The 25,912-nt window shown below is 39.1% G+C and overlaps 2 protein-coding genes across 4 annotated transcripts in view; one reads left to right on the top strand and one right to left on the bottom strand.

The window, feature by feature from the left end:
• LOC127501088 (SH3 and cysteine-rich domain-containing protein 2-like) overlaps nucleotides 1–25,912 on the top strand; it is a 240,555-nt gene that overhangs the window by 207,387 nt on the left and 7,256 nt on the right. For 2 of the 3 annotated variants that reach the window (XM_051872876.1, XM_051872875.1), the window contains exon 10: nucleotides 18,275–18,412. In XM_051872876.1, coding sequence (XP_051728836.1) covers nucleotides 18,275–18,412 — 138 coding nt within the window. Of the gene's footprint in view, nucleotides 1–18,274; nucleotides 18,959–25,912 lie in introns of those variants that run through there. The other variant, XM_051872878.1, reaches the window with a different exon arrangement.
• Nucleotides 955–25,912, bottom strand: part of LOC127501085 (uncharacterized) — a 194,373-nt gene continuing 169,415 nt past the window's right edge. Inside the window, exon 2 of the mRNA XM_051872869.1 lies at nucleotides 955–1,484. Coding sequence (XP_051728829.1) covers nucleotides 1,274–1,484 — 211 coding nt within the window. The 3' untranslated portion in view covers nucleotides 955–1,273. The remainder of the gene's footprint in view (nucleotides 1,485–25,912) is intronic.

Below are 25,912 nucleotides of genomic sequence, written 5' to 3'. Positions count from 1 at the left end.
TGATTGAACTCAGATTGTCAGAGGGAATCAGCGATGCTTGACAGTTTTAACTTGTTTTTGTTTGCAGTGCAACTGTAACGTAAAATAATCTAGCCATCGTGATAATGCGTTGTCACTCACCCATTTACTACACTTAACATAGTAAAAACATGCGCTTTCTTAAGGGTGTTTATCAGTCAAATTCATTTAACAGGTATGAAATTTAACAGGTATGAAATATTATGACTAAGAGAAAAACACTGCTAATGAGAAGACAAGCACTTGACGGCAGGTTAGTGGGGAAATATATTTATTTATTATTCAGAATGCGCATTTGGAAGGGAAATATATTACTAAACATTTCAACAGGCTGAAGATAATTAATGTTAATGCAGAGAATATGATTGTTTAAAAAACATTTGGCAGTCCTAAAACTTAGTAATAATCTGCGTTTTCATGAGAAGCTCTCTGTATATAAGTGACTGGAAATGCTCGAGCTGTAATAAGTAGAACGCGGAAGTAGTTGTGCAAGTAGTCCATAGCCACGTAAAACATCATCCTTCACATGCGCAAAAATGTGTTTGGTTGGGTGTTGCGTGCGCCAACTGGTACAGATGGATAGCGGACCATTTAAACTGAGCAGTGTTAATTTTGTCTGCATTTTAGTTTGCTGATAAATGGCTAAAATGTAAAGTTAGCAACGCTAGAACTCATATGTAGGGTCTGCGTGTGTGCGTGAGGCGCCCGCGCAATCAATTGGATTTAGCAACAAAGAAAACTAATACAACACGAGTGTAGACTGTACTAGCCCTACTTGATCTATAGTTTTTCCTCTTTTGTTTTGTTAATCTGTTAATTATGTCAGTAAGAATATTTTGTGTAGTCAAGTCAAGTCAAGTCACCTTTATTTATATAGCGCTTTTTACAATGTAGATTGTGTCAAAGCAGCTTTACATTGATAACTGGTACATTATTTGGCTGCACAGCAGCTTTAAAAAGAATAGTGTCAATGCAGGCAGATCAAAGCACTGTTGAATATCAAATGTCAAGTCAAATGTCAAGTGTCCCCAACTAAGCAAGCCAAAGGCGACAGCGGCAAGGAACCCAAACTCCATCAGGTGACATCAGGTGGCAGACAAGTGGCAAATAGGTGTTTAAATGGAGAAAAAAACCTTGGGAGAAACCAGGCTTAGTCGGGGGGCCAGTTCTCCTCTGGCCAACAGTGCTTTGTTACGATTCAGGTAGCTATCATAAGTCCGACAGGATCGCAACATTCTCAATCTCTGCTGATACTTCAGGGATACTTGAATTTTTCCTCAGGGACACTACAATGCACTATCTGACGCGATACTGTAATAGACGGTTGCATGGTTATAATTTTTTCTCTAATATTATCAATCTTGCAAGTAAAGAAGTTCATAAAGTCATTACTGCTGTGCTCTTTGGAAACATCAGAAGTTGAAGCTTTATTTCTTGTTAATTTAGCCACTGTATCAAATAAATACCTAGGGTTGTGTTTATTTTCTTCTAAAAGTTTTGAAAAATAAGCAGATCTAGCAGATTTTAAGGCCTTTCTGTACTCAATCATTCTCTCTCTCCACGAAATGCGAAATACTTCTAGTTTTGTTTTCTTCCAGCTGCGCTCCATTTTTCTGGCTGCTAACTTTAGGGCCCGTGTGTGCTCATTATACCATGGCATTGGATTAATTTCCTTAATCTTTTTTAAACGCAAAGGAGCAACTGAGTCTAATGTGCTGGAAAAGACAGGCAATAGTTTCTGTTACAACATCGAGGTCTTCTAAGCTTTCTGGTATGCTAAGGCGATGAAACTGATCAGGAAGATTATTTATAAAGTGATCTTTAGTGGTAGAAGTGATGGTTCTACCATATTTATGGCATGGAGGCAGTTTAGCCGCCTTGACTGTAGTATACACGAGACTAGATAATGATCTGAGATGTCGTCACTCTGCTGCAGAATTTCAACAGCATCAATATCGATTCCATGTGACAATATTAGATCTAAAGTATGATTACGACAATGAGTGGGTCCTGACACATGTTGTCTAACACCAATAGAGTTTAGAATATCTGCAAATGCCAATCCTAATGCGTCTTTTTTATTATCTACATGGATATTAAAATCACCAACAACAAGGACTTTATCTGCAGCCAATACTAACTCCGACAGAAAATCAGCAAATTCTTTGATAAAGTCTGTATGGTGTCCTGGTGGCCTATATACAGTAGCCAGCACAAATGTCAACCTACATAATGTTACGTAGAGTACCATCACTTCGAAGGAATTATATTTGAAAGACTTTTGACTAATACTGTAAATATTACTATAGATTACAGCAACACCTCCCCCTTTGCCTTTCTGACGGGCATTGTGTCGATAATCATAACCTTGAGGACTAGACTCATTTAAAGTAATGTAATCGTCCGGTTTTAGCCAAGTTTCTGTCAAACACAGCACATCTAGATTATTATCTTTGATAATATCATTAACAATAAGTGATTTTGAAGAAAGGGATCTAATATTTAACAACCCGAGTTTTATCATTTGTTTAGCATTATTATCTCTATTTTTTATTTGTTGAACATCAATTAAATTTTTACCATTAAATGGGTTTGCAAGTTTTTTGTTTTTACTAATTCGGGGTACAGACACAGTCTCTATTTGAAAATATCTAGGTGTAAGAGTTTCTATGTGTTGGGAGTTATCTGAATTTTCTGACTTCTGTAACTTGAGGCAGCTAGCAGACGGTCGGTTTAGCCAGTCTGTCTGCTTCCTGACTTGGGCCCCAGTTTGTCATGTTTCAGTTCTAAGACTATGTGCCATATTACTAGAGAGAAGAGCAGCACCATCCCGGGAGGGATGAATACCATCTCTTTTCAACAGGTCAGGTCTGCCCCAAAAGCTTTTCCAATTGTCTATGAAACCTATATTATTTTGCGGACACCACTTAGACAGCCAGCCATTGAGTGATGATAATCTGCTAACTATCTCATCACTCCGACGAACAGGAAGGGGGCCAGAGCAAATTACTTCTCCTGACATTGTACTTGCGAGTTCACACACCTCTTTAATGTTAATTTTAGTGATCTCCGACTGGCAAAGTCGAACATCATTAGTGCCGACGTGAATAATAATCTTAGAGTATTTACGATTAGCATTAGCCAGCACTTTTAAATTTGCTTTGATGTCAGGTGCTCTGGCTCCCGGCAAACATGTGACTATGGTGGCTGGTGTCTCTATTTTCACGTTCCGTGTAATAGAATCGCCAATAACTAGGGCACTTTCAACAGGATTCTCAGTGGGTGTATCACTGAGTGGGGAGAACCTGTTTGATGTTCTTATTGGAACGGAAGAGTGGTGTTTTCCGCGGCTAGGCCGCCTCACCGTTACCCAAGTGCCCTGCTGCGCGGGCTCTACAGCCGGAACCGAACAATGTACAGAGTTCACTAAGCTAGTCGCATCCAAAACAGTATCTGAAGCCCTTGCATTCTTACTATCCTCGATTAAAGTTTGGATGCGTGTCTCTAATTCTGAGATTCTCTCTGTCAGCCTGACTATTTCCCTACATTTATGATATGTAAATCCCTTGTCGCTGACAGAGAGAGCTATGGTGAACATGTGGCAGATGGAACAGGTAGCAATGCTGGGAGAGGATGACATGACTCACCGTGTTTGTAGACTGATCCGACTTACCACAGCTGTTTGAAGAACGCGTTGAAAAAGGAGCGCGCGAGAGACTGTTAACAAGTTAACAAGCTAGCGTTGCAAATGCAAATGCGTTGTAACAGCGATTTAGATTCAAAAAGATTACAAGCTAGCGACGTCAGATTAGTGTGGTAGGCAATATTACATATAAGGTAATAAAAAAAAAATAACATAAAAAAATAAGCAGCAATGAATAAAAGTAAGAGATTCAAAACAAAGCTGTACGGAGTTACAGACGCAAACCAATCTGAGCAGCGAAGTAATAATATAAAGTCCTATTTTTTTTATTCCTTGAAGGCTATATTGTTCTGTTTTTCTCTGCATTGTAGGTGCATGATGTGTGAATCCTAACGTTCTGTTGATATTGCCATTTGCGCATCAAAAGCGAAATCCCTGGAAAGAAAAGTTTAAAGCTTTCTGGCATACGATCGTTTGATAAATGAGGGCCACTGTCTTCCGTTCTTTTTGCGTTGAGCATTGAACCACTAAGCAGAAGCTATATGTCAGAATGCAGGAATTCAAGGAACAGAGGAAGAAGGTAAATCAGTTCATAAAATAGCATTATTCACAGACGATATATTGCTCTTCATAGAAAACCCACCTTGTTCCTTCCCCCCACTCATGCAGTGTTTGCATGATTATGGACTAATTTCAGGTTAGAAAATAAATGAAAAAAAATATGAAGCAATGATGATTTCGGGAGTTTAAATTAAATGAACAGATCTCATTTCATTGGTCAAAGCAAGGATTTAGATACTTAGGAATTATTCTTACACCCAATCCCAGTCAGCATTTTGAGGCAAACTATAAAAAACTAATAAAACAAATAAAGAATGATATAATAAGATCCCCTCTCATTACTGGGCAGAGTTGAGGTTAATGAACTTACCACCCAGATTTCTTTTTTTGTTCTAATCTCTTCCAGTAAGTGTACCCATCTCAGATTTCAAAATGTTAGATAAATTAACCCCTTCAAACCCTGCTTCCATTGGAAATGACATCACATGGATTTTTGTTTAAACCAATAAGATTTTTTTTTTTTTTTTTTTTTTTTTTTTTTTTTTTAATATATGTACTGCCTGGTCACTGATTGGTCACTGATCTACCAATCACAATGAAAGTATGCCCATAACTTAATCTGATTGAGCTTCAGGCATCACAAAAGACAGGCATGGCTAACCAACTAGACAGGAGGAGGAGCTCCATTTTTATATGAAGATCTATGTTCATGTTAGCATCATCAACTTGAACCTATTATAATCTTAATAATATCAAGTGATAATATTCAAAGTTAATTTGAAGATCTTTCTGAGCTGAAGAACACCTGTCCATCCAGTCTGATGTCCATCACAATGGACATTAGGTCTTAATAAAATTAATTATTTTTTTCTGATTTTGTCTTCTTTATTGTGATCATAAACTGTCATTCAATTTTTCATTAGTTTTAGTGAAAAACAGAAACAGACGATGTGAAATGAGTGCATACACAGCCACACACACACACACACACACACACTGATGCCCTGATGCTATATGCACACAATCATATATTTATCAAAACCAGCAAGTACACACAAACACACCTAGAAACACCCACAGACATATATACACACATATTCCCATTCACCCACTGCAAACAACAAAAATAATAAAACAAAAAAGTTCACATATTGTGTTTAAACTCTAGCTCACAATAAATGTATGGTTAAAATACGACTCATTTTTTTTTTGTTGCTTAAGCCTTGATGTCCATTGTAGTGGACATGAAAAAAAAATCTAATAAAAAAATTTGTTTGCACAAATTTTTTTTTTTTTTTTTTTTTGCTCAGTGGAACATAATTCAAGTCTGAAGGGGTTAATTAGCAAATTCATATGGCAGAAAAAGACCTAGAATAAAATTTAAAACATTGCTTTCATCAAAGGAGAAAGGAGGCCTATTGGCTTACCCAGTGTAAAATATTACTACTAGGCGGCTCAGTTAACTGCAGTAGTGGCCTGGATTAAAAATGACAAAGAATCAGGATGGGTCGAAATAGAACAGAGTAGGGACACCTTTGTCCATTCTACCTTTTATAAACATAAAATTGGTTCCTAAAATCAAAATTGATAATGAATGGATAAAACATACTTTAAAAATGTATACAAAAAAATTTATATATATATATATATGTTTGGAGGTCCAGAATCCAGGGCCATGCCTATAGTAGGTAATATTGATTTTCTTCCATTTGTGTGGGACAGTGGATTTAGAAGATGGGGTGATAAATGTCTTAGAATAATAAATTATTCACTGGAAAAGAAATAAAGTCATTTTACAAGAACAATTTAGTATTTCCTCTAGGCAGGGCTGCACGATTAATCGTAATCGAAATCACGATTTGGCTTAGTGCGATTATGACATCACAAAGGCTGCGATTTTTAATTATATAAATATGTACACAGCGTGTTAGTAAAGAGCTGCTCTGTGATCAGTAGTAAATGACGCTCCACCTGAGAGCACTGCATTAGAAAAAGCAACATGTCAAATATACAAACTTTCCAAACATGAGAAGCCTTTATGAACTTATTTTCAAACAAAAGACAACATTTAATGTGTTTTTACTCCAAACTCACTTCATAACATCAGTTGAGTGTTTGAAATAGCATTTTGATTAGCATTGGATTATAAATATACTTTATTATTACAAAAATAACCGAGAAGGCTTAAAGAAAACATATAAACCATGTATTGTTGTAGTCGTCTGTTTATTTTATTCATGTTTAATTAATCAAAGCATTTTTTACCTTCTTTTTGTTCAGTCACAGCGATAGCACGATGCCCATTGGGGATTTCCTGGAACAGCGTTTGCTATATGGTATATTTGGAGTATCTGCTCAAAGGCGCCCTCCGGTGTCCAGTATGAAACAGACATGTTTAGTGCCAAGTAAAGCTCACTCAATCCTATTCAGGGCAAAAATAGGAAAAATAATTCCGCTCTCTAAAGAACTTTGAGGGGAACATATAATCAATATGTTTTTCTCCAGCGTACATAAGTGTACAGGGTTCCCAGGGAGCCCCCTCCTCGGACAGCACGCCAAATACGCATACTATTACGCATACTATTTACTATCTGATTATTTGTAAATGTGAACTCGTGAATGACTATTGGGGGACAATTGAAATAAAATGTAAGCAGATATTAAGCAGTCTACTAACTGCTAGTTGATATGTAGTTGCAAAGTTACTTATAGTTAGTAGAATGGACCATTAGACGGAGGCATTTCCTTTACCACTCATGTCTCCCGACCTCATACCCCCACCACCTGACTCAGGCTGGGGAATAATCCGGCCTGCTACCCACTCCCCCGTTTATGAAGAGATAGTCAGCCACAGCCATCTGCGACCCTGGCCTGTGAATCATCTTAAATTTAAATGGTTGTAAAACCAAATAACAATGAGTGATCCGCACATAGGTATCTTACATGCGGTGGAGCCATTTGCGGTGGAATATGGTCCAAGTAGAGGGTGAAAGCCTGTCCCAACAGGTAGTATCAGAGAGTGAGAACCGCCCGTTTGATAGCCAAACATTCTTTTTCAATTTTACTCTACTTAGTCTCTCTCGTTGAGAGCTTTCAACTAATGTACAGCACCAGGTGCTCCTTACTCCCCACTGCCTGGGACAAAACAGTGTTACACATATAGAAAGGAGCAGGCGTCGTTTCTGGTGCAACACATTTAATACGTTTGTTTTGCATGCAAATCTGCAAGGAAAGAAGTAACAGGATAAAGTCAACCACATATGGAGCACCTCAATTCTGTGTGTTAGCTATCTGCTCGTCTCGCATTAACTGCTGTATTAAACTATCATAAACTCAGTATAACATTTTCTAAATGCTCTATAACATTCACTGTCGCTCACAAACAAATGTAAACATATTCACTTGCAAATACAGTTTGCATAAAGCATATAAACAAATTTTGCTCAATAACATAAAAATAAACAATGTTAAACTTAATTTGAGCCTTTACTTTATTCTCTGTCTATTTAACCATTTCCCATACATTCTCTGTCCCAGCATTACTTATTTACTCTAAATAAACAATGACACTTTAATGTTTTCTTATGTCACATTTTAGGACTGTTTGGTTTCATAGGCGAGCATTTCACCTCGTTTAAGTTGCTGGTAACCCTAAACCACAGCGGCAGACAATTTACATAAGGTGGCGGACACCAGCGAACTCCACGTGAGGCACTTAACTCACGTTACAATTAAATGATCCATTTAACCATCAAAAATCATAAAATAATTACTTTAAAATACATATTGTCACTCTGGTGCACAATAACGATCTTTGTTCATGTACAAACTTCCACCACAGTTGTCTCGCGTTCTATCTACGAGTAATTACAAATACAGTCGTGGTGCTTAAAACCTACCCAAAACACCAAAACTACAATGAAAACTGTTCATGGACCCCTTAATTGAAATATACTGAGTTATTCTTACCTGCAAGGAAAGAAGTAACAGGATAAAGTCAACCACATATGGAAGTTCTCAATTCTGTGTTAGCTATATCTGCTCGTCTCGCATTAACTAGTGATGTCCGGTTCGCGAACGAATCGTTCTTTTTAACCGGTTCTTTTCAGTGAACAGGTCGACCAAATCGGTCTGAATCGTTCCAAACAGTTCGCATCTCCAGTAAGCAAACACTAATCCACAAATTACTAAAGTTACTCACTTTTTGACGTTACCTCTCGAAATAAACCAACATCCCGGAGTTATTCAGTTACTCCAACAGTAGGCTACACTGACTTAACCTGCTGTAAAGAGAGAAACGATGATGAGCACGAGCAGCAGAGCAGCTGATATGAGTGAGCATGTGCGGCGTACACGAACGAACGTACACGGCCTGTCACCATTCTCGCTCTCGAGTCAAGAATCGGTTGCAACGGTTTTCGGATCATCAGTACACAACCGAGAACCGCTTCTTTCGGACATGTCCGATTTGAGAACCGATGAGCTGATGATACTGCGCATGCGTGTAATTTTTCAAGAGAACGAAAAGTACATTAGTCAAGTTTTGTTAAACATCGGAAAGTGTGATAATATAAAACATACTGGAAATATGTATGACTTAATTCAAAATACAAAAAGTTTATTGTGCTTTTTCAAATACACCATAACAGATTAATAACATACAAAATACTGTACATAATAAACTACATGCCAACATGAACATAATATTTTGTACACAGATAATGTTCAGAAATAGTTCTACAAAATTATTTTTCTATATTAATGTTATTTAAAAAGCAATATAGTAAAAGTTGTGCAGTTGTGCTTTCAAGTTATTTTTTTTTTTTAAAGATTGGAAACAATTAATTGTTTGTAATAATCCATGGACAGCTTATTTAATTTCTAAGGTGATATAAAGATGAAAAATGAGGTAATCAAACTACAGCAAGCAAACAAACGACTCCTTTTGAATCGCTCTCGCGGTTCTCGAATCTCATCTCGTTCTCGATTAGAATCGGTTGCAACGGTTTTCGGATCACCAGTACACAACCGAGAACCGCTTCTTTCGGACGTGTCCGATTTGAGAACTGATGATACTGCGCATGCGTGATTCAGCGTGTGATCTGAAGCTACAGAACAGTAATGACTGTCACAGCACCAGTTAACAAGGACAACTGATGCTATGAGAGGACTCGAATGAGGGGCCAATCTGGCGAAACGTAAGTTTATGTAATTACAAATAAATCGTAATGTAAGAGGATCATGGTTTCTGCGCTGATGAAGACTAATTTATTCACTTTAACTGTAAAACTTAGTTTGCACATCACTATCTGTATATGGATGCTTTAGATGCAAAATTAAATGGTAGAAACGTTTCAGATTATAATGGTGTTTTAGTTGACTAATGTTATGATTACTGACTTTATATATTTGAATGTGTTAAGTGTTTTTTCATCCTGGCCCGCGATAGACGACGTCATCGAAAGAACCGGTGAACCGTTTTTTTCAACCAGTTTATTGAATCGAACTGTCCGAAAGAACCGGTTCGCGGAAAAGAACCGAACTTCCCATCACCATTAACTGCTGTATTACGCGTTCTCTAGCAGACCTTGGCGAGAGCTCCCCCTAGTGGTTTGGATAATTTACGCCACTGTGTACACATGAAAAGATGTAACCTTCCTGCAGATAGTATCTATTAAAGTATATAAAAAGGAGCCCAAAACACACTTCAAGCACTTTCAGACATTTAGTCTGGATAGATTACCACTTCTGTATAGAAATATATAAAACTCAAATTCCGTTTATGTCTTTTCTTTACACTAGTGCCACACCAGCCTCCTGTCCGACATGTCCGTCTGCAAAACAATAGGGAAAGAAAAGTCAGGACAGTGTAATAATAGTCCGCCACTGTCACATCTGTTTTGGGTTTTAGTTCATTTTTATAGTTTCTTATACATGTCTAATATATATATATATGTTTCTTATAATGTCTTTTTTGTAATTTATCACAGTCATATTTCCTGGTCTTTTCATGAGAAACTTTATCCCATCATGTGATCCTGCCATGTGCTCCACTTGATGTTCTGATTGGTTGTTTAGGTCATCTGTTTCTCTGCTCTGTTTTGTGATTGGTTTATTGTTTGATTGTTCACTGCTTTCAGGTGTTTCTTTTTAGTCCATGTGTAAATTGCCCTCATGTTCCCATTTTATCTTGTATAGCTTTATTCCTTGTAATCGCTGTTGGTGTTATGTTTCATGCTCAAGTCAAGTCAAGTCAAGTCAAGTCCTTGTTTGTTTTGTTCACATATTCTGTTTAATAAACTGCACATGGGTTCTCACTGCAGCTTGCCTCAGTGGACTTTCATTACAGCCACACAGTGCAGCCTTCACTTAATTTCATTCCCAATATCAAATTTTTCTCTGTCTTCTCACAAAGTGTTGTTTTGTACAATATTTTCCTCATAAATTCATCCAAGATTAAATCCTGAAGCCCATTATAAAGGTTAGCCTGGAATGAATGCATGCCTGGCATGAATGCAAATTCTCATAATAAACCTCTGGGATTTTGGAGCACCAACTTGTGACAGTAAAGGCAGGTGCACACTGTGCGATTTTGGCCATGATTTGGTCATCTGAGACAAATTTTGAGAATCCTAAAAGATTCCTATAATCTTAGGCAAAAATCTGTAGTCTTTGATCGCTAGTTTGACATGTTCACCGACAGCTGATTAATGACTGTTGTGATCCAATTTTACCTCCGACGAAATTCTGGCAGTGTCAGAAGATTTGGTGCACAGTCCTGCAGTGTGACTTCTCCTACAACAAACGTCAAATTGTCTTCGTTTCTCAAGATAAGTCGTGATCAAAATTAATGCTAGAGATTTCTTTGTTAGCCACCATTTAAGTCCCGCGTGTAATGCAGCTCACTGTCACCGAGCGTGTATGGGTTGATGATGTAAAACTCAGAAGTTTTCAAGCGCGCATCTGTTTTTTAACGTGTCTTGACTGTCGTACAGTCTGACATATAGGACAGCTGAGATCCCACAGTGTGACATGAGGATCATGTTCGTACAGTCTGACAAGCAACAATCGTAAAGGACTATTATAAATCGCACAGTGTGCACCCAGCTTAAGTCAACATAGCTACAATGCATTATTTAATTGATTCCCTGTCTTATTCTGCCCTCTAGTGGCTAATATCAAAAAAAAATGCTGCTATCGTCACTTAGTGTAAAAAGAATGTATCGCTATTTTCACTTATTGTAAATAGCATCTACAGCTATTTGCACTGTAAATGATTATATTTATTAAAATTATTAAATGGATGCTGCTACCTTATTGGGAGAATAAAAACCCACACAACACCTTCCCCTAACCCTACCCAATAAATACTTTCAATATTATTAAACACTCGTTAGGCAGTTTATTTCCACTTTTAGAACATTATTTTCATTTTTTTGAAAATAAATGCCTTTCTGATGTGATATGTGATGGGAAAATAGAGATGAGCGAGCTTGGCAAAAGGTGAATTTAAAATAACGAGATACTATGTCAAAATAATGACTAAATATCTCGAAATAACAAGTTATGTCGAAATAATGAAGTTTTCTTTTTTGTTTTTGATGATATAAGTGGGTGCTGGGTCATATCGCTGTACAGCATACAACAATACATTTTGCAGAAAGAGAAAGCTGAAAACCATCAGAAGAGTGAAAACAAAAAGAATGATTAGATGGAGATGGATGAATATAGCAGCATGCGGTAAGATACATTCTTCTGTTTACGATATGAAGATACTGTTGGCAGCGGTGTCATACAGTTAGACCTGTAACGACAAGACATTTCCAAGCAATAGCAGATCCAAAATAGTGCACAATCAAGCAAAGGGGTTCACATCATAATTAGAGGTTAAGGTGATAAATCAAGCGTAAAGATTGAGCTATTATATTTTAACCTGGTCAAATGTGAATGACATCATATCCAGGAGACAAGTCAGTAAATTCAAGTAAAATCACAGGCTTCGCTTATCCCGTGACACACGAAATTCAAATGTGTGTGGGGGGGGGGGTAATTTCTAAATCACACGAGGTCCCCAGATAATACTAATCCCGTGCGAATAGAGCTTAAGACTGTGTTTTTGTGTGTGTGTGTTTTTTACAGCGGAGGGAGTGTGAGTTTTCTAGACATGGTCGTTACACAAAGTCATGTTTTGAGTAAATTTCACATGATTTTATAAAAGTGGATGTTTACATTAAACTTCTGTAAGTGAGCAGAAAAATCTAGACATGTATCTTACTCTTAGGCAAGTTTACACTACAGGATTTTAAGCCCGATTTAAGCCCGATTTGCAAGTTAATGAGCTTGCCAACAGGTTGGGCTGTGATCGAAGGAAAATCATCGCCAATCTTTATGTGTGAACTACTCAATGACACATCAAAGAGGCTCATTGACGCGTCGCCGACACCTCGCAGACGCCAGACAAATATCTAGCATGCTAAATATCTGGAGCTGTTGGCCTACTCGATATCCTGTGGTGTCACGTGTCGCGACGAGCTACAGCCAATGAAATATACACTGATGTCTATGAAAGCAGCAATAACAATCCATTCAAATATAATTTGCTGACGTTTATTCATAGCAGATACACATTGTGTAAGTAACTATAAAGCTCACTCACTCTATTGTCCTCCCAGTTCACCGACCACATGCATGAATTCACCTTATATATTAAGATCAAGATCATTATGTAGGTTTTTAAATGACAAAACACTCACTTGCACATATTTGAGAATCAGAATATCAGATAGTTGATGACATGGTGAGAAAAGCAATACATCTGTCATACAGTGTGGCTGGCTGGCCGCTGTGTGTCACATGACAAGCATGTCATGTGACACATGGAAACATGGAAACAATAAAGTGTTCTAAAACGTTCTAAAATAATGGTCACCTTAACTCTGGGAGGTCAGCCAGAATGTTGGGCCCGTCAACGCTGCTTGCAGCTATATTTTTCTAGAAATTTTGTGACTTTTTCTCATTTAGGGTCATGAACATGCATGCAAAGTTTCAACATGCTGATGTGTTATGACATACACACAAAATTATGGTTACGTTGGCGATTGTGGGTCAATTTGACCTGCATGCTTTAATCTTCTAAGGCAACTGTACAGACCCAAAATAATATTTCTTGGCTATATTTTGTTATTTTAGTTATTTACTACCCTATGAAGCTTATAAAGGAGCTTTTCCTCACTTATTTCAATAAAAAAATATATATATATTTTGTCAGCCACATATTGTCACAGAGAGACGAACTCCGTGATTCCCTCCTCTGGCCATCAGAGGGCGCCCTCACCAGAGTACTGACACACACACAGACTCACACACTACATTTCCCATCAGCCCCGTACCTTGGCACTGATCACCACATCCAGCTGCAGCTCACTAACAGGACTATATAAGCGGTCTTTAGTCTTGCATTCATCGCGAGGTCTTATATTACTATGGTTTGCATTTCTGAGCGTTCTTCATTGTTATTGCCTGCCTGTTGTTGACCCTGTTTGATCCCCGTTTATGATTCTCTGCTGCCTGCCCTTTGGACTCTTTGCCTTGATTCCGACCTATGATTGTTATCTGCCTGCCCTGACCCATTGCCTGTATTACAACTACGATTCTGCCTGCTCTCTGCTGTCCCAGTTTGTTGTTGTTTGACCATTGCCTGTCTGACCACGATCACTGCTTAATAAAGCCTGCTTATGGATCCCACTTCGTGTGACGAGTTGTTACAGAAGACCTCGCCATTACCAGATCCAGCGGCTTTCTCTCATCTGTGTGCAACGATGTCAGCCCAGGCCAGCCAGCTCGCTGCCCATCAGCACCAGCTCAACCGACTCACCTCCCTCACGGAAGAACTGGTAAAGGCGCTTCAAAATCTCCATACAACCGCTCCCACAGCGTCCTCAACACCCGCTGCAGCCGCCATTAGACACGCGGCAGAAACGCCGTTGCAGGTTAACCCCTGTCTATCGTTTCCTGAGAGGTTCGACGGCGACCCAACAAAGTGTAAGGGGTTTCTTCTGCAATGCTCCCTCTTTGTCAGCCAACAACCCATGCTATACCCCAGCGAGGCTGGGAAGATCGCTTTCGTCTGTTCACTACTCACTGGTAAAGCATTGGAGTGGATTACAGCTGTATGGAGAGACGATGGCTCCGCCTTTCTCTCATTCAAGTCCTTCATGCGGAGATTCCGCGAGGTTTTCGACCACCCCAACGAGGGCAAAGGGGCAGGTGACCGTTTACTGGAGCTCACCCAGGGGAGAAGAACGGCAGCGGAGTGTGCCCTCACCTTCCGCACACTCGCTGATCAGACTACGTGGGTGAGTGACACGCTCAAAGTACTGTTTCGAAGGGGTTTGTCTCATGAATTACAAGCTGAGCTGGCCTGTTGTGATGAGGGAGGAGACCTAGACCAATTCATTGAACTCACCATACAGATTGATAACCTCATTAGGTCTAGAAAGCCCAACCACCCAAGCACTGCTCGCACTCCCTCATATGCTGTTACAGACGAGACTGAACCCATGCAGGTCAATTCATATCACCTGTCAACAGAGGAGAAGAACCGTCGGCTCGCTCAACGTCTGTGTCTATACTGTTGTCAGCCCGGTCATCTGAGAAGTTCCTGTCCATCACGTCCCAGTCCTGAGAACCAGAGGCCGGTGAGTTTCATTACTGATGCTCTAGATCCTGACATGTGTGTTACTGGCCAGGAGATCACAATGACAGCCTTGTTGGACTCGGGAGCTGCGGGAAACTTCATGTCTCACGGTTTTGCCCAACGTCATTGTATTGCCCTCATTGAATGCTCTTCTTCCCTAACAGTGGAGGCGATAGACGGCCGACCGCTGGGCACCAGACATGTTACTGCACTCACGCAAGAGCTTGTGATGCAGACGGGTCTCCTCCATACCGAGATTCTACATTCAGCCCACCTCCAACGCATCTATCATTCTTGGCTTACCCTGGCTTCGCAGACATGACCCTAATTTCTCCTGGAGAGAGGGCCAGATCATCCAATGGAATAATGCCTGTTACCCCAAATGTCTCTCATATGTCTCTCCTCTCTCTATCAGAACCATCAATGTCAATGAACAAACCCCTGATGCCAACCTGCCTGAGGAATATAAGGATTTATCAGTAGCCTTCAGCAAGGTGCGTGCTTCTAAACTGCCGCCCCATCGTCCCTACGACTGTGCCATCGTCCTCAATCCCGGGTCCACGCCTCCGAAAGGTCATATCTTTCCCCTCTCACAACCGGAGTCTGAGGCCATGAGAGCGTATATTGAGGAGGAGTTAGCTAAGGGCTTCATCCGACAATCACTGTCCCCCGCCTCTGCTGGTTTCTTCTTCGTGCACAAGAAGGACGGTGGTCTCCGACCCTCTATTGACTACCGGGGACTCAACGAAATTACGGTAAAGTTCAGGTATCCACTACCCCTGGTCCCAGCTGCCCTTGAACAACTACACACAGCCAAGTACTATACAAAGCTCGATCTCCGCTGTGCTTACAACTTGATTCGGATTCGAGAGGGGGATGAGTGGAAGACCACCTTTTCTACAGCTACTGGGCACTATGAATATCTTGTCATGCCGTTCTGGCTGGTCAATAGTCCGTCCGTATTCCAGGCTTTCATCAACAACGTCTTCAGAGACGTGCTCAATAAGTCTGTCATTGTCTACATTGATGATATCCTGATCTACCCCGACACCTTAGAGGAACATGTCCATCAGGTCAGAGTGGTACTCAAACAACTCATTCACCATCAATTGTACGCCAAAGCAGAGAAATGTGAATTTCACAAGACGTCAACCGCCTTCCTGGGTTACATCATCAGCCCAGAAGGAATCGCCATGGATGAGCAGAAGGTTACCGCCGTTCTCAATTGGCCTCAACCAACCACGCTGAAAGAACTGCAAAGATTCCTGGGATTCTCAAACTTTTATAGACGTTTCATCAGGAACTTCAGTGCTGTGGCCAACCCGCTAACGTCTATGGTAAAGAAGGGGAACAACCGACTCACTTGGTCCACAACCGTCATTCAAGCTTTTCAACAGTTGAAGGAACGCTTCATCACTGCTCCCTTTATACATCACCCTGATCCAGATCTCCCCTTCGTGGTAGAGGTAGATGAGTCCAAAGGGCAGGCAGCAGAGAATCGTAAACGGGGATCAAACGGTCAACAACAGGCAGGCAATAACAATGAAGAACGCTCAGAAATGCAAAATTAAAATATATATTTTACAAAACATGTTCAACACTAAAACTTAAAGAAAATCAAAGCTAATATATGAACAAGTTCTGTGCCAATTTTAAGGTTGATATCTCAAAAAAAAAAAGAACTTTCAATAAGATTTTTTTTGTGCGCAGTACCAAACTTTTCCACTAGATGACATCCAGATTCCACTGGTGACCATAAAAGGACTCTTCGATTTCCATATATGGTTTAAGTGATCTGAACCATATTTACCATACCAAAATATTTATGAAGTAGATATCCTATTCTGAAGAAGTTTGTGCTGTAATGTTAATATTTGATTTGAATTCAATCCCTAACACACATAAAAAAAAACCTATGGAAAGAATCAGAGCGTGTGTTATAGTTTGGCACCACATCACAAATGGAGAGTCTATAGCTATTTAACTATTGCCCTGTCATTTCCTTTGAAAATCAGTCACCAAATATGAAAACTAGAGTCTGAATTCTTTCAAATGATATATAATTTGTCAAAATTACTTTAGGTTTAGACTAAGATATTATTTATATAATATGTATAATGCCAAATGTCCCGTTGGTGGGGGGGAGGGGCAGTCTTAAAAATAGTGGGTAAAAAAATGATTTTGTATCATGTACAAATACCCACTAAAAAAATAGTGGGTATTTGTACATGATTGTATATATAAATATATATATTTTTTCATAGTGTGATTTTTGGGGAATTGTATTGAATCCAATTAGGGTCAATTTGACCCGGACCATACAGGCAGTAACCAGAAATCGAACAGTACATGAGGGTTGAATGTCCTTTTAATGTTTGATGGTTGAAGGGTGAGTAGAATAATGTCATTGTCACAGACACTCCAGGCTCTCCCGTCAGCCAATCACTGCGCATTCCCTCACCCGAGTACTGATCACACACACCTGATCCCCATCTGCAGCTCATCACCACGGACTATAAAACCAGCTATAAAAACTCACCTTCTGCCTGTTGTCTGATCTCGTTCATATGAAGGACTCTTCTAGTCGATCTCTTCATCCTCTAGAAATACCTACCTGTTTCCACTCCAGCGTGTTTCCCAGTCTTCGTGTCTCCAGCGTCCGTGTGTGTGAGTGTGTTCACCTGCTGTTATCTCCAGACCTCCGCTCCACTTCCACCATCCATACCTGCAAGTACAAGGACAGTATCAGTTGGTTTCTACATCCATCTCCTTACTATTCACCATCTACTTACCTCCTCTGTTGTTTATCCATTGCTGTGGTCTCAATAAAAGTACCATCAACTCGCCATCTGTGACTCTCACCATCTGTCCGTAACAGTCATCTCATTGTACCCAGTTTAAAAAAACGTATTATTGCATTCATAGAGCGAGCCTTTCACTGATTGTTTACAGCTTAACGGACGTTACACCCATAATTCTCGCAAAGCGTCATGGGGCGTGGGAATAAGGTGGATAGCTTCTTATATATTTGTAGTTGTTGCTTCGTTAAATTCTGAACATGGATCCTGCTCTCACTTTCTGAGACTCACTTAATGACATCAACAGGTAAATCTTCTGGTAGTCGTTCAGACAAAAGAACTGAAGATTTGAATGCACATACTGTAAAACAATTTACAACCAAATTTAGTGTGCTTTTCTAACTATATGGAATAACTTTTATATAAGATACTGTACCAATAAAATTATAACAAATGTACATGTCTTTCAGGGACACTGTATAAAGGATGATTAATGCCCTGGTTTCCCTCTAAATTAACACCTGCTTTTATAATCACTGTGCTGTGTTGTGTGTGCAGGGAAAATGCGGTAATAGAATTGGACTATTCCCTGCTAATTTTGTGCAGCGAGTGCGCCCAGGTGAGCGTGTCTGGAAGGTGACGCAAAGCATCCTTGGCAACAAAGATCTGGGTCACTTGACTGTTAAAGAGGCTCAGGTATGTATATGGGTCATTGAAAAATAAAGCTTCAAAAAGGTTTTTTTTTTTTTTTTTTTTTTTTTTTAATCTTTTCAAAACTGGTGTAATGCATATTTTGGAGTCATGAACAGTGATTTTAAATAACATTTCAAAGTGTTTAAATACTTTGTTTATATGTCAGCTGGTATAACAATAGTTGTATGTATACACTGTAGTTGTACCACATGACATGGAAAGTGTAGCAACCTACCCTTACTTGAAATTAGCAGTTTTTACCAGTATTTGAGAGAGATCTACAAACCTTTTCACTTTGCCACAAGGATCAGTTGGGGACCTTTGGATGATGCATTATCATGTTTACATTGTCAATTCATAATAAAAGAGCAGAGCCAAATTGCCTATTACCTATTGCCTATACACATTATTTTATATTTTGTTATATTACATATTGTCACAATCACCAGTTAGAGTGCCTGTGATAGCCACCAGAGGGCACTCCACCCCAGACCATTGCCACTCTTTCATGGACTACATTTCCCATAATCCTTTGCCCAGACTCATCAGCACTCATTGTTTTCAGCTGTGTCTCATTAGCCTGTTTAGCTCACCCAGTGTTGGGGAAAGTTACTTTTTAAAATAATGCTCTACAAGATTGTGTTACTCCCTAAAAAAGTAACTAATTGAATTACTTAGTTACTTTTTATGAGAAGTAATTTGTTACATTACTTTTGCGTTACTTATTCTCAACTGGGCTGGGCTTGCTTGTTTGTTTTTTAACAACAACAACAACAACAACAACATAAATAATAAATGTGAAAATATAACTTGCGTTACTTATTTGAAAAAGTAACTTTGATATTTTCTTGTAAATTGAAAAAGTAATGCGTTACTTTACTAGTTACTTGAAAATGTAATCTTTTTTTTTCTTCACTTTATTTATAGGATTTTCCACAAATTACAAAATATCAAACACCCCCCCCCCCCCCCCCCCCCCCCCCAAAAAAAACAATTGTTTAAACAACAAACAAAACTCTTATTACAGAAGCAGTCACACAGTACAGAAAAATGCAACAATTAGCTATCTACTAGTATGCAGGGAGTGTACGCTTCCATATATTTGAGGAGAGAACCCCAAATTTTATAAAAGTTCTTGATAGAACCCCTCAGTGAATATCTAATTCTTTCCAGTTTAACAAAGTGAAAAACGTCAATCCACAAGGAATGAGTAGGTGGAGCAGATGACTTCCAATGCAATAAAATACAGCGTCTGGCCAGGAGAGACACAAAAGCCACAAAATCTGCCTTGTACCTTGAACAGTGTACCGACAAGGGAAGTGTACCAAACAGTGCTGTTACAGACACAGGTTTAATTGCTGTACCAACTACTTGAGACATTGTCGCAAATATTTCAGACCAATATCCATTTAGAGTTGGGCAGAACCAAAACGTATGTGCCAGGGTTGCAGGAGCCTGGCGACAGCGGTCACAGATAGGATCAACATCAAAGTAAATTTTGGAAAGTTTGACCTTAGTCCAATGAATACGATGACGTATTTTACATTGGATCCAACCGTGTTTAGCACACAAAGATGAGGAATGCACCCTGTATAAGATGCTTTCCCACAGTTCGTCTGAGATGTTCTCTAATAAGTCTTCCTCCCACTGAGTTTTTATGGATGTCAGTGAACTTCTATGCAGAGAACATATTATGTCATAGAAAAACGATATCATCCCTTTACCAATATACATTGGTTTGAGTATTGAATCTATAGGAGTAGTAGAGGGGAGACTAGGGAACTGAGGATACAAATTACGGACAAAACTGCGAACCTGCAAATATCGTAAGAAATTGTTTCTGGGCAGTGAAAGGATGCAAAAACATCATCTATATATAAATCTTTAAACGCTGACAAACGATATATTGCCCACTGAGAAAATGTCCTGTCCATCATTGATGGTGGGAAAGCAAAGTTTGATGCTATGGGGGCAGATATAGAAAATGTCTGTAATCCATAGTACAGCCTAAATTGTTTCCAGATTTGTACAGACGTTTTTACAATTACATTTTTTTGTATAGGGAGAGTGTGAACTATTAATAGGGGAGTATAACAGGGCAGTCAATGTAGTAGGGATACATGAGGTTGCTTCTATAGCAAGCCACATAGGTGTGCATTGCAACTGGGACTGGTTTAACCAGTATTGAAAAACCCTGAAATTGGCAGCCCAGTAGTAGTGTCTAAAGTTGGGTAAGCCCATACCCCCCAAAGATTTTGGCTGCTGAAGAAGTGTTTTACTAATCCTAACAGTCTTTTTATTCCAAATAAACTCTGAAACTAACCTATCCAGTTTTTGAAAAAAGGATTGGGAAAGAAAAATGGGAATGCACTGGAACAAATACATAAACTTTGGAAGGGTATTCATTTTTACAGAATTAATTCTGCCAGCTAGGGACATGGGGAGCACAGACCATCGTTCAAAATCCTTCTGAACCTGAAGCAGTAAATTATCAAAATTGAATTTTAAAAGATCTTGAAATCTATTGGTTATACAAACCCCAAGATATTTAAAACTATGCTGTGCAATTTTAAATGGTAAAATATGTGAAGGGTATTTTTTGGCCGCTGCATTCAGTGGAAAGAATTCACTTTTGCTTAAATTAAGCTTATAACCAGAAATAAAACCAAATAATTTTACAACATTAAGAACTGCAGGAACTGAAACAGAAAAATCTGAAATATCAAGAAAAATGTGATAATCTACATATAAGGATATCTTTTGTTCAATACCTAGTCTAGTAACACCTTTTATTAATGGGTCAGATTTTAGAGTGGCGGAAAGAGGCTCGGTGGCAATAGCAAAAAGGAGTGGGCTTAGTGGGCATCCTTGACGGGTGGAACGGTAAAGATTGAAGTATTCTGAGCGAGTATTATTTGTCCTAACTGAAGCCTGGGGGGCAGAATACAAAAGTTTAACCCATGAAGTAAAATTTTCCCCAAAACCAAATTTCTTTAATGTATAGAAAAGGTATCCCCATTCTATCCGATCAAATGCTTTCTCAGCGTCTAATGATAGGACAGCTTCTGGGATAGAATGGGGAGATGAATTATAAATAACATTACATAATCGCCTGATATTAAAAAATGAGTGCCTGCCCTTAATAAACCCTGTCTGGTCTGATGATATAATTGAAGGTAAAACAGATTCCAGACGCACCGCCAATAATTTTGATAAAAGTTTGAAGTCAACATTAAGCAAACTAATAGGATGATACGAAGAGCAGTCCAAAGGATCTTTATCTCTTTTTAGGATCAAGGAGATCCCACAAGTGTTTGTGGGAGCTTTGATGACTTAAATGATTCATTGTACATATCTATTAATAGGGGGCCCGATTTGTTCAAAAACTTCTTATAAAATTCGACTGGATACCCATCTGGCCCAGGACGTTTGCCACCCTGCATAGAGGAAGCAGCTTTGGTAAGTTCCTCCATAGTGATGGGTGATTCCAGATGGTCAACTAAATTAGAATCAACTGTAGGGATACTAAGGGAACAAAAAAAATTGTCAAAATCAGAGAGGTTGGCAGTTTGCTCAGATGCATAAAGAGAAGTATAATAATCTCTAAAATGATTATTAATTAATATGGGATCTGTTGTTGTGCCTGAAGATGTTTTAATCTGGGGGATAAGATGGGAGGATGTTTCCTGCTGCAATTGGAGAGCCAACAACCTACCTGCTTTATCACCCTCTTCATAATACCTAGATCTAGTTCTGAGCAGTACATTTTCCACGTAACTTGTTGAAAGAATATCAAACTTAGCCTGTAATAATTGACGTTCCTATTAAATATCTGAAGATGGTGTAACGGCATATATATTATCTAATTGAGTTATTTTCTGTGTTATCTCAGAACACCTCTTTTTATTTAAACTTACTTTATGGGAAATATATGAAATAATTTACCCCCTAAGAAACACCTTCAGAGCCTCCCAAAAAAGAGATGCAGATATCTTGGGACTGCTATTTGTGGATATGAAAAAATCTATTTGATTAGAGATAAATTCCACAAATCTGTGATCTGATAACATACGAGTATTGAATCGCCACAATGGGCGTGTGCCATCGAGCCCCTCAAAGTAAATATTCATGGTAACTGGTGCATGGTCCGATATTACAATAGCTTTATAATCACATGATTCCACTGACGGGATAAGTCTGTTATCTATTAAAAAATAATCAATATGTGTAATTGTTTGATGAACATGTGAAAAGAAAGAAAATGCTTTACTATGTGGATTTAAAAAACGCCAAGGGTCAGAAACAGCCAATTCCTCCATACAAGACTGAATAACGCGAGCAGATTTTGAGGGAGAATTATGTTTGAGAGAAGAACGATCAAGGTCAGGATTAAGCCAACAATTAAAGTCCCCTCCCAAAACCATAAAACATGAAGAAGTGTCTGGCAATGAGGAAAATAAACGTCTAAAGAACTTGTCGTCATCCCAATTAGGGGTGTAAATGTTAACCAACAGAAGCGCAGTATTACCAATTCTCCCTGAGACTATAACAAATCTGCCATTTGGAACTGTTTTTACATCTGAACATACAAAGGGTACTGATTTGTGTATAAGGATTGCTGTGGCTCTGGCTTTGCCCTGAAATGTGGAATGGTAAACTTGATCAACCCATCTTCTTTTTAATAACTGATGGTCTTTAGTTTTAAGATGAGTCTCTTGGAGATAAACAATGTGTGCTACCCACCAGACGAAGATTGTTTCTCCTGGAACGCCCCTCCAAATCCTCGCACTTGGCATCCAGATGGGTTACTCGGTCACTGAGCGACATTATCAAATTTTCAAGTTCCGTTATACGGTCGCTATGATCTGACGAAGCTCGCTCCAGTTCTTTTATGGTACTAGTGTTGGCTTCGACCATCTGTTGCAAAGGTTCCATCCAGCTTTTAAAATCTGTCCGCACTGTAGCGATCTCCGAGCGCAAATCAGTAGATAATGAATCAATTTTCTGACAAATCTCATTCTTGACAGAGTTCAACAATGTCTGGAGACAAGTGACATTCTCGGGTGAATTGTCCGCAGGGAGCACACTCACCGGGGATTCGTTAGCATCGCCTGAGGGGAGCGGGGCTTTACTGCGGCCTCCTTTACCGTCAGTTTTGGACCGAGACGACGCCATGTTTACAGCTTATGATAAGTACAAAAGTAGTCCCTGTGATTATTAGGTTAGTTTTAAGTCATGGAACAACTAAAAAGTGGTAAATCTGCTACCTTCTCCAGGAGCGATCGAAAACACATCTTACATTCTCAACGCGCGACAGCGCCCCCCCTTGAAAATGTAATCTGATTACATAACTCAAGTTACGTGTAATGTGTTACCCCGAACACTGGCTTACCCTATGAAACCTGGTTCATTCTGCTATTCTCTGTGAAGTCTTGTATGTGTCTGCACTGCATTTTTGAATGCTCTGTCTTTTGTTTCTCTTGTTCATGGTTTTGACTTCTTGCCCGGTTTCCAGTGCTGCCAATTTAGCGTTTTTGTCGTTAGATTTAGCTAATTTCCCGCCCCTTTTGAGACTTTTTTTCAAAAGCCTAGCGACAAATTTAGCAATTTCTTTTACAAACCTTATCCAGATTCCGTGACTCACCCACTGATCTATATTTATATTAATATAGATCAGTGGACTCATCAGTATGACGTCATCTAGTGACATTTAGCGACCAGTTTGGCAACACTGCCGGTTTCTTGGTTTCCCCTGTTTGCCTGTGTTCCTGTGCCCTGTGACTGTTTGGATTTTTTTACTCTGTGTTTTCACCTTTGCCTGTTTTTGGACTTTTATTATGGATTACCCTTTCAATAAATTGTGTTTGGATCCTCAACCTTTGTGTCTCAGAGCAGTTTCATGACATTTATTATTATTATTATCATTATTATTATTATTATTATTATTATGTTTTATAATGTTTTATATACATACTTTCCAAACTTGAGTTTAACACATTCAGGATAATGCATCATCCAATATATTTTAGGGGACATAAATTGAACATTTGCTAAGTTTCTTGTTTTAACACAACATTAAAAACCATTAGAGGTGGCCATCTTGTCCCAACAGTTTGTTAAAGGATTAGTCCACTTTCAAATAAAAATTTCCTGATAATTTTCTTAGGTCGAAAAGAAATTAAGGTTTTTGATGAAAACATTCCAGGATTTTTCTCCTTATAGTGGACTTCAGTTGGCCCCAAATGGTTGAAGGTCAAAATTACAGTTTCAGTGCAGCTTCAAAGGGCTTTAAACGATACCAGACGAGGAATAATGGTCTTATCTAGTGAAACGATCTGTCATTTTCTAAATAAATAAATAAATAAAAATGTATATGCTTTATAAACACAAATGATCACCTTCGCAAGTGCTTCCGCCAGACCGCCTTCCGTATTCTTCAAAAAGCTGATGCTGTATGTCCCAAACCTTCCCTATTCAACTTACGGAATGAACGCAACGCCAGTTCCATTTTTTCCGTAAGTTGAATAGGGAAGGTGTAGGACAGGTTTTAATGACCGATCATTTTGCTAGATAAGACCCTTATTCATTATTAATTAATTATTAATTTTATTAATTTTGACCTTAAACCATTTGGGGCCAATTGAAGTCCACTATAAAGAGAATAATCCTTGAATGTTTTCATCAAAAACCTTTATTTTTTTCGACTGAAGAAAGAAGGACATGGACATCTTGGATGACATGGGGGTGAGTAAATTATCAGGAAATTTTTATTCGAAAGTGAACTAATCCTTTAAGACAGGGTCATCCCTAGTGTTTCTGGGGCTCTGATACTGTTTATTTATACTTCCCAATTCTGAGGGGGTAATCTTACCCCAAGGGTCTCACTTTGACTTTCACTTAAAAAAAAAAGTAAAAAATAAACACAAGAGATAAGAACACAGAGAATGCAGACCGGGGAGCCATGTAGCTGGATGGAACCACCGGAGAAGCTGAGGGGCTGAGGACCTGGGTAGAGTTGTCAGAGGAGGAGGGAGCGGGAAGCTGGGCGGGACCAGCGGCAATGAAGGAGACTTGAGGCTAGGTGGGAACAATAGTGACTAAGGAAGCTTGAGGCTGGGCAGGACCAGCTCTAATGAAGGAGCTTTGAAGCTTAAAATGTTCCTCCTCTTTCAACTCGCAGACAGTAAATGGTAAGCCACTCAGGTAACTCCTGCTGGCAGCAAATGTAAAAGATGATAATCCAGCTGTAGTGATTTTACCTTCGCCCATCCAAGGACGCTAAGTAAAAGAGGGATTGGTACTCATGTCACCGCTGACGTTGTGATTTTTGGATCACACGTCTCTTAAGGTGTGGTTATGAGTACATCAGATGACCACTTCCCCCCTTTTCCTAGTTCAGGCAACCAGTCAAGGTTTTTTACATTGTCAGTATGAGAACACTCTCAACAGGGGCTTTTCATTCATTTAGAATTAATGTAAAGTGGTCAGCTGATTTATTTGAAA

The sequence above is a fragment of the Ctenopharyngodon idella genome, chromosome 19 (genome assembly GCF_019924925.1).
Source record: "Ctenopharyngodon idella isolate HZGC_01 chromosome 19, HZGC01, whole genome shotgun sequence".
Classification (NCBI taxonomy): domain Eukaryota; kingdom Metazoa; phylum Chordata; class Actinopteri; order Cypriniformes; family Xenocyprididae; genus Ctenopharyngodon; species Ctenopharyngodon idella.
The sequence above is the reverse complement of the archived record's forward strand: the minus strand, read 5'-3'. Positions and strand labels throughout refer to the sequence as shown.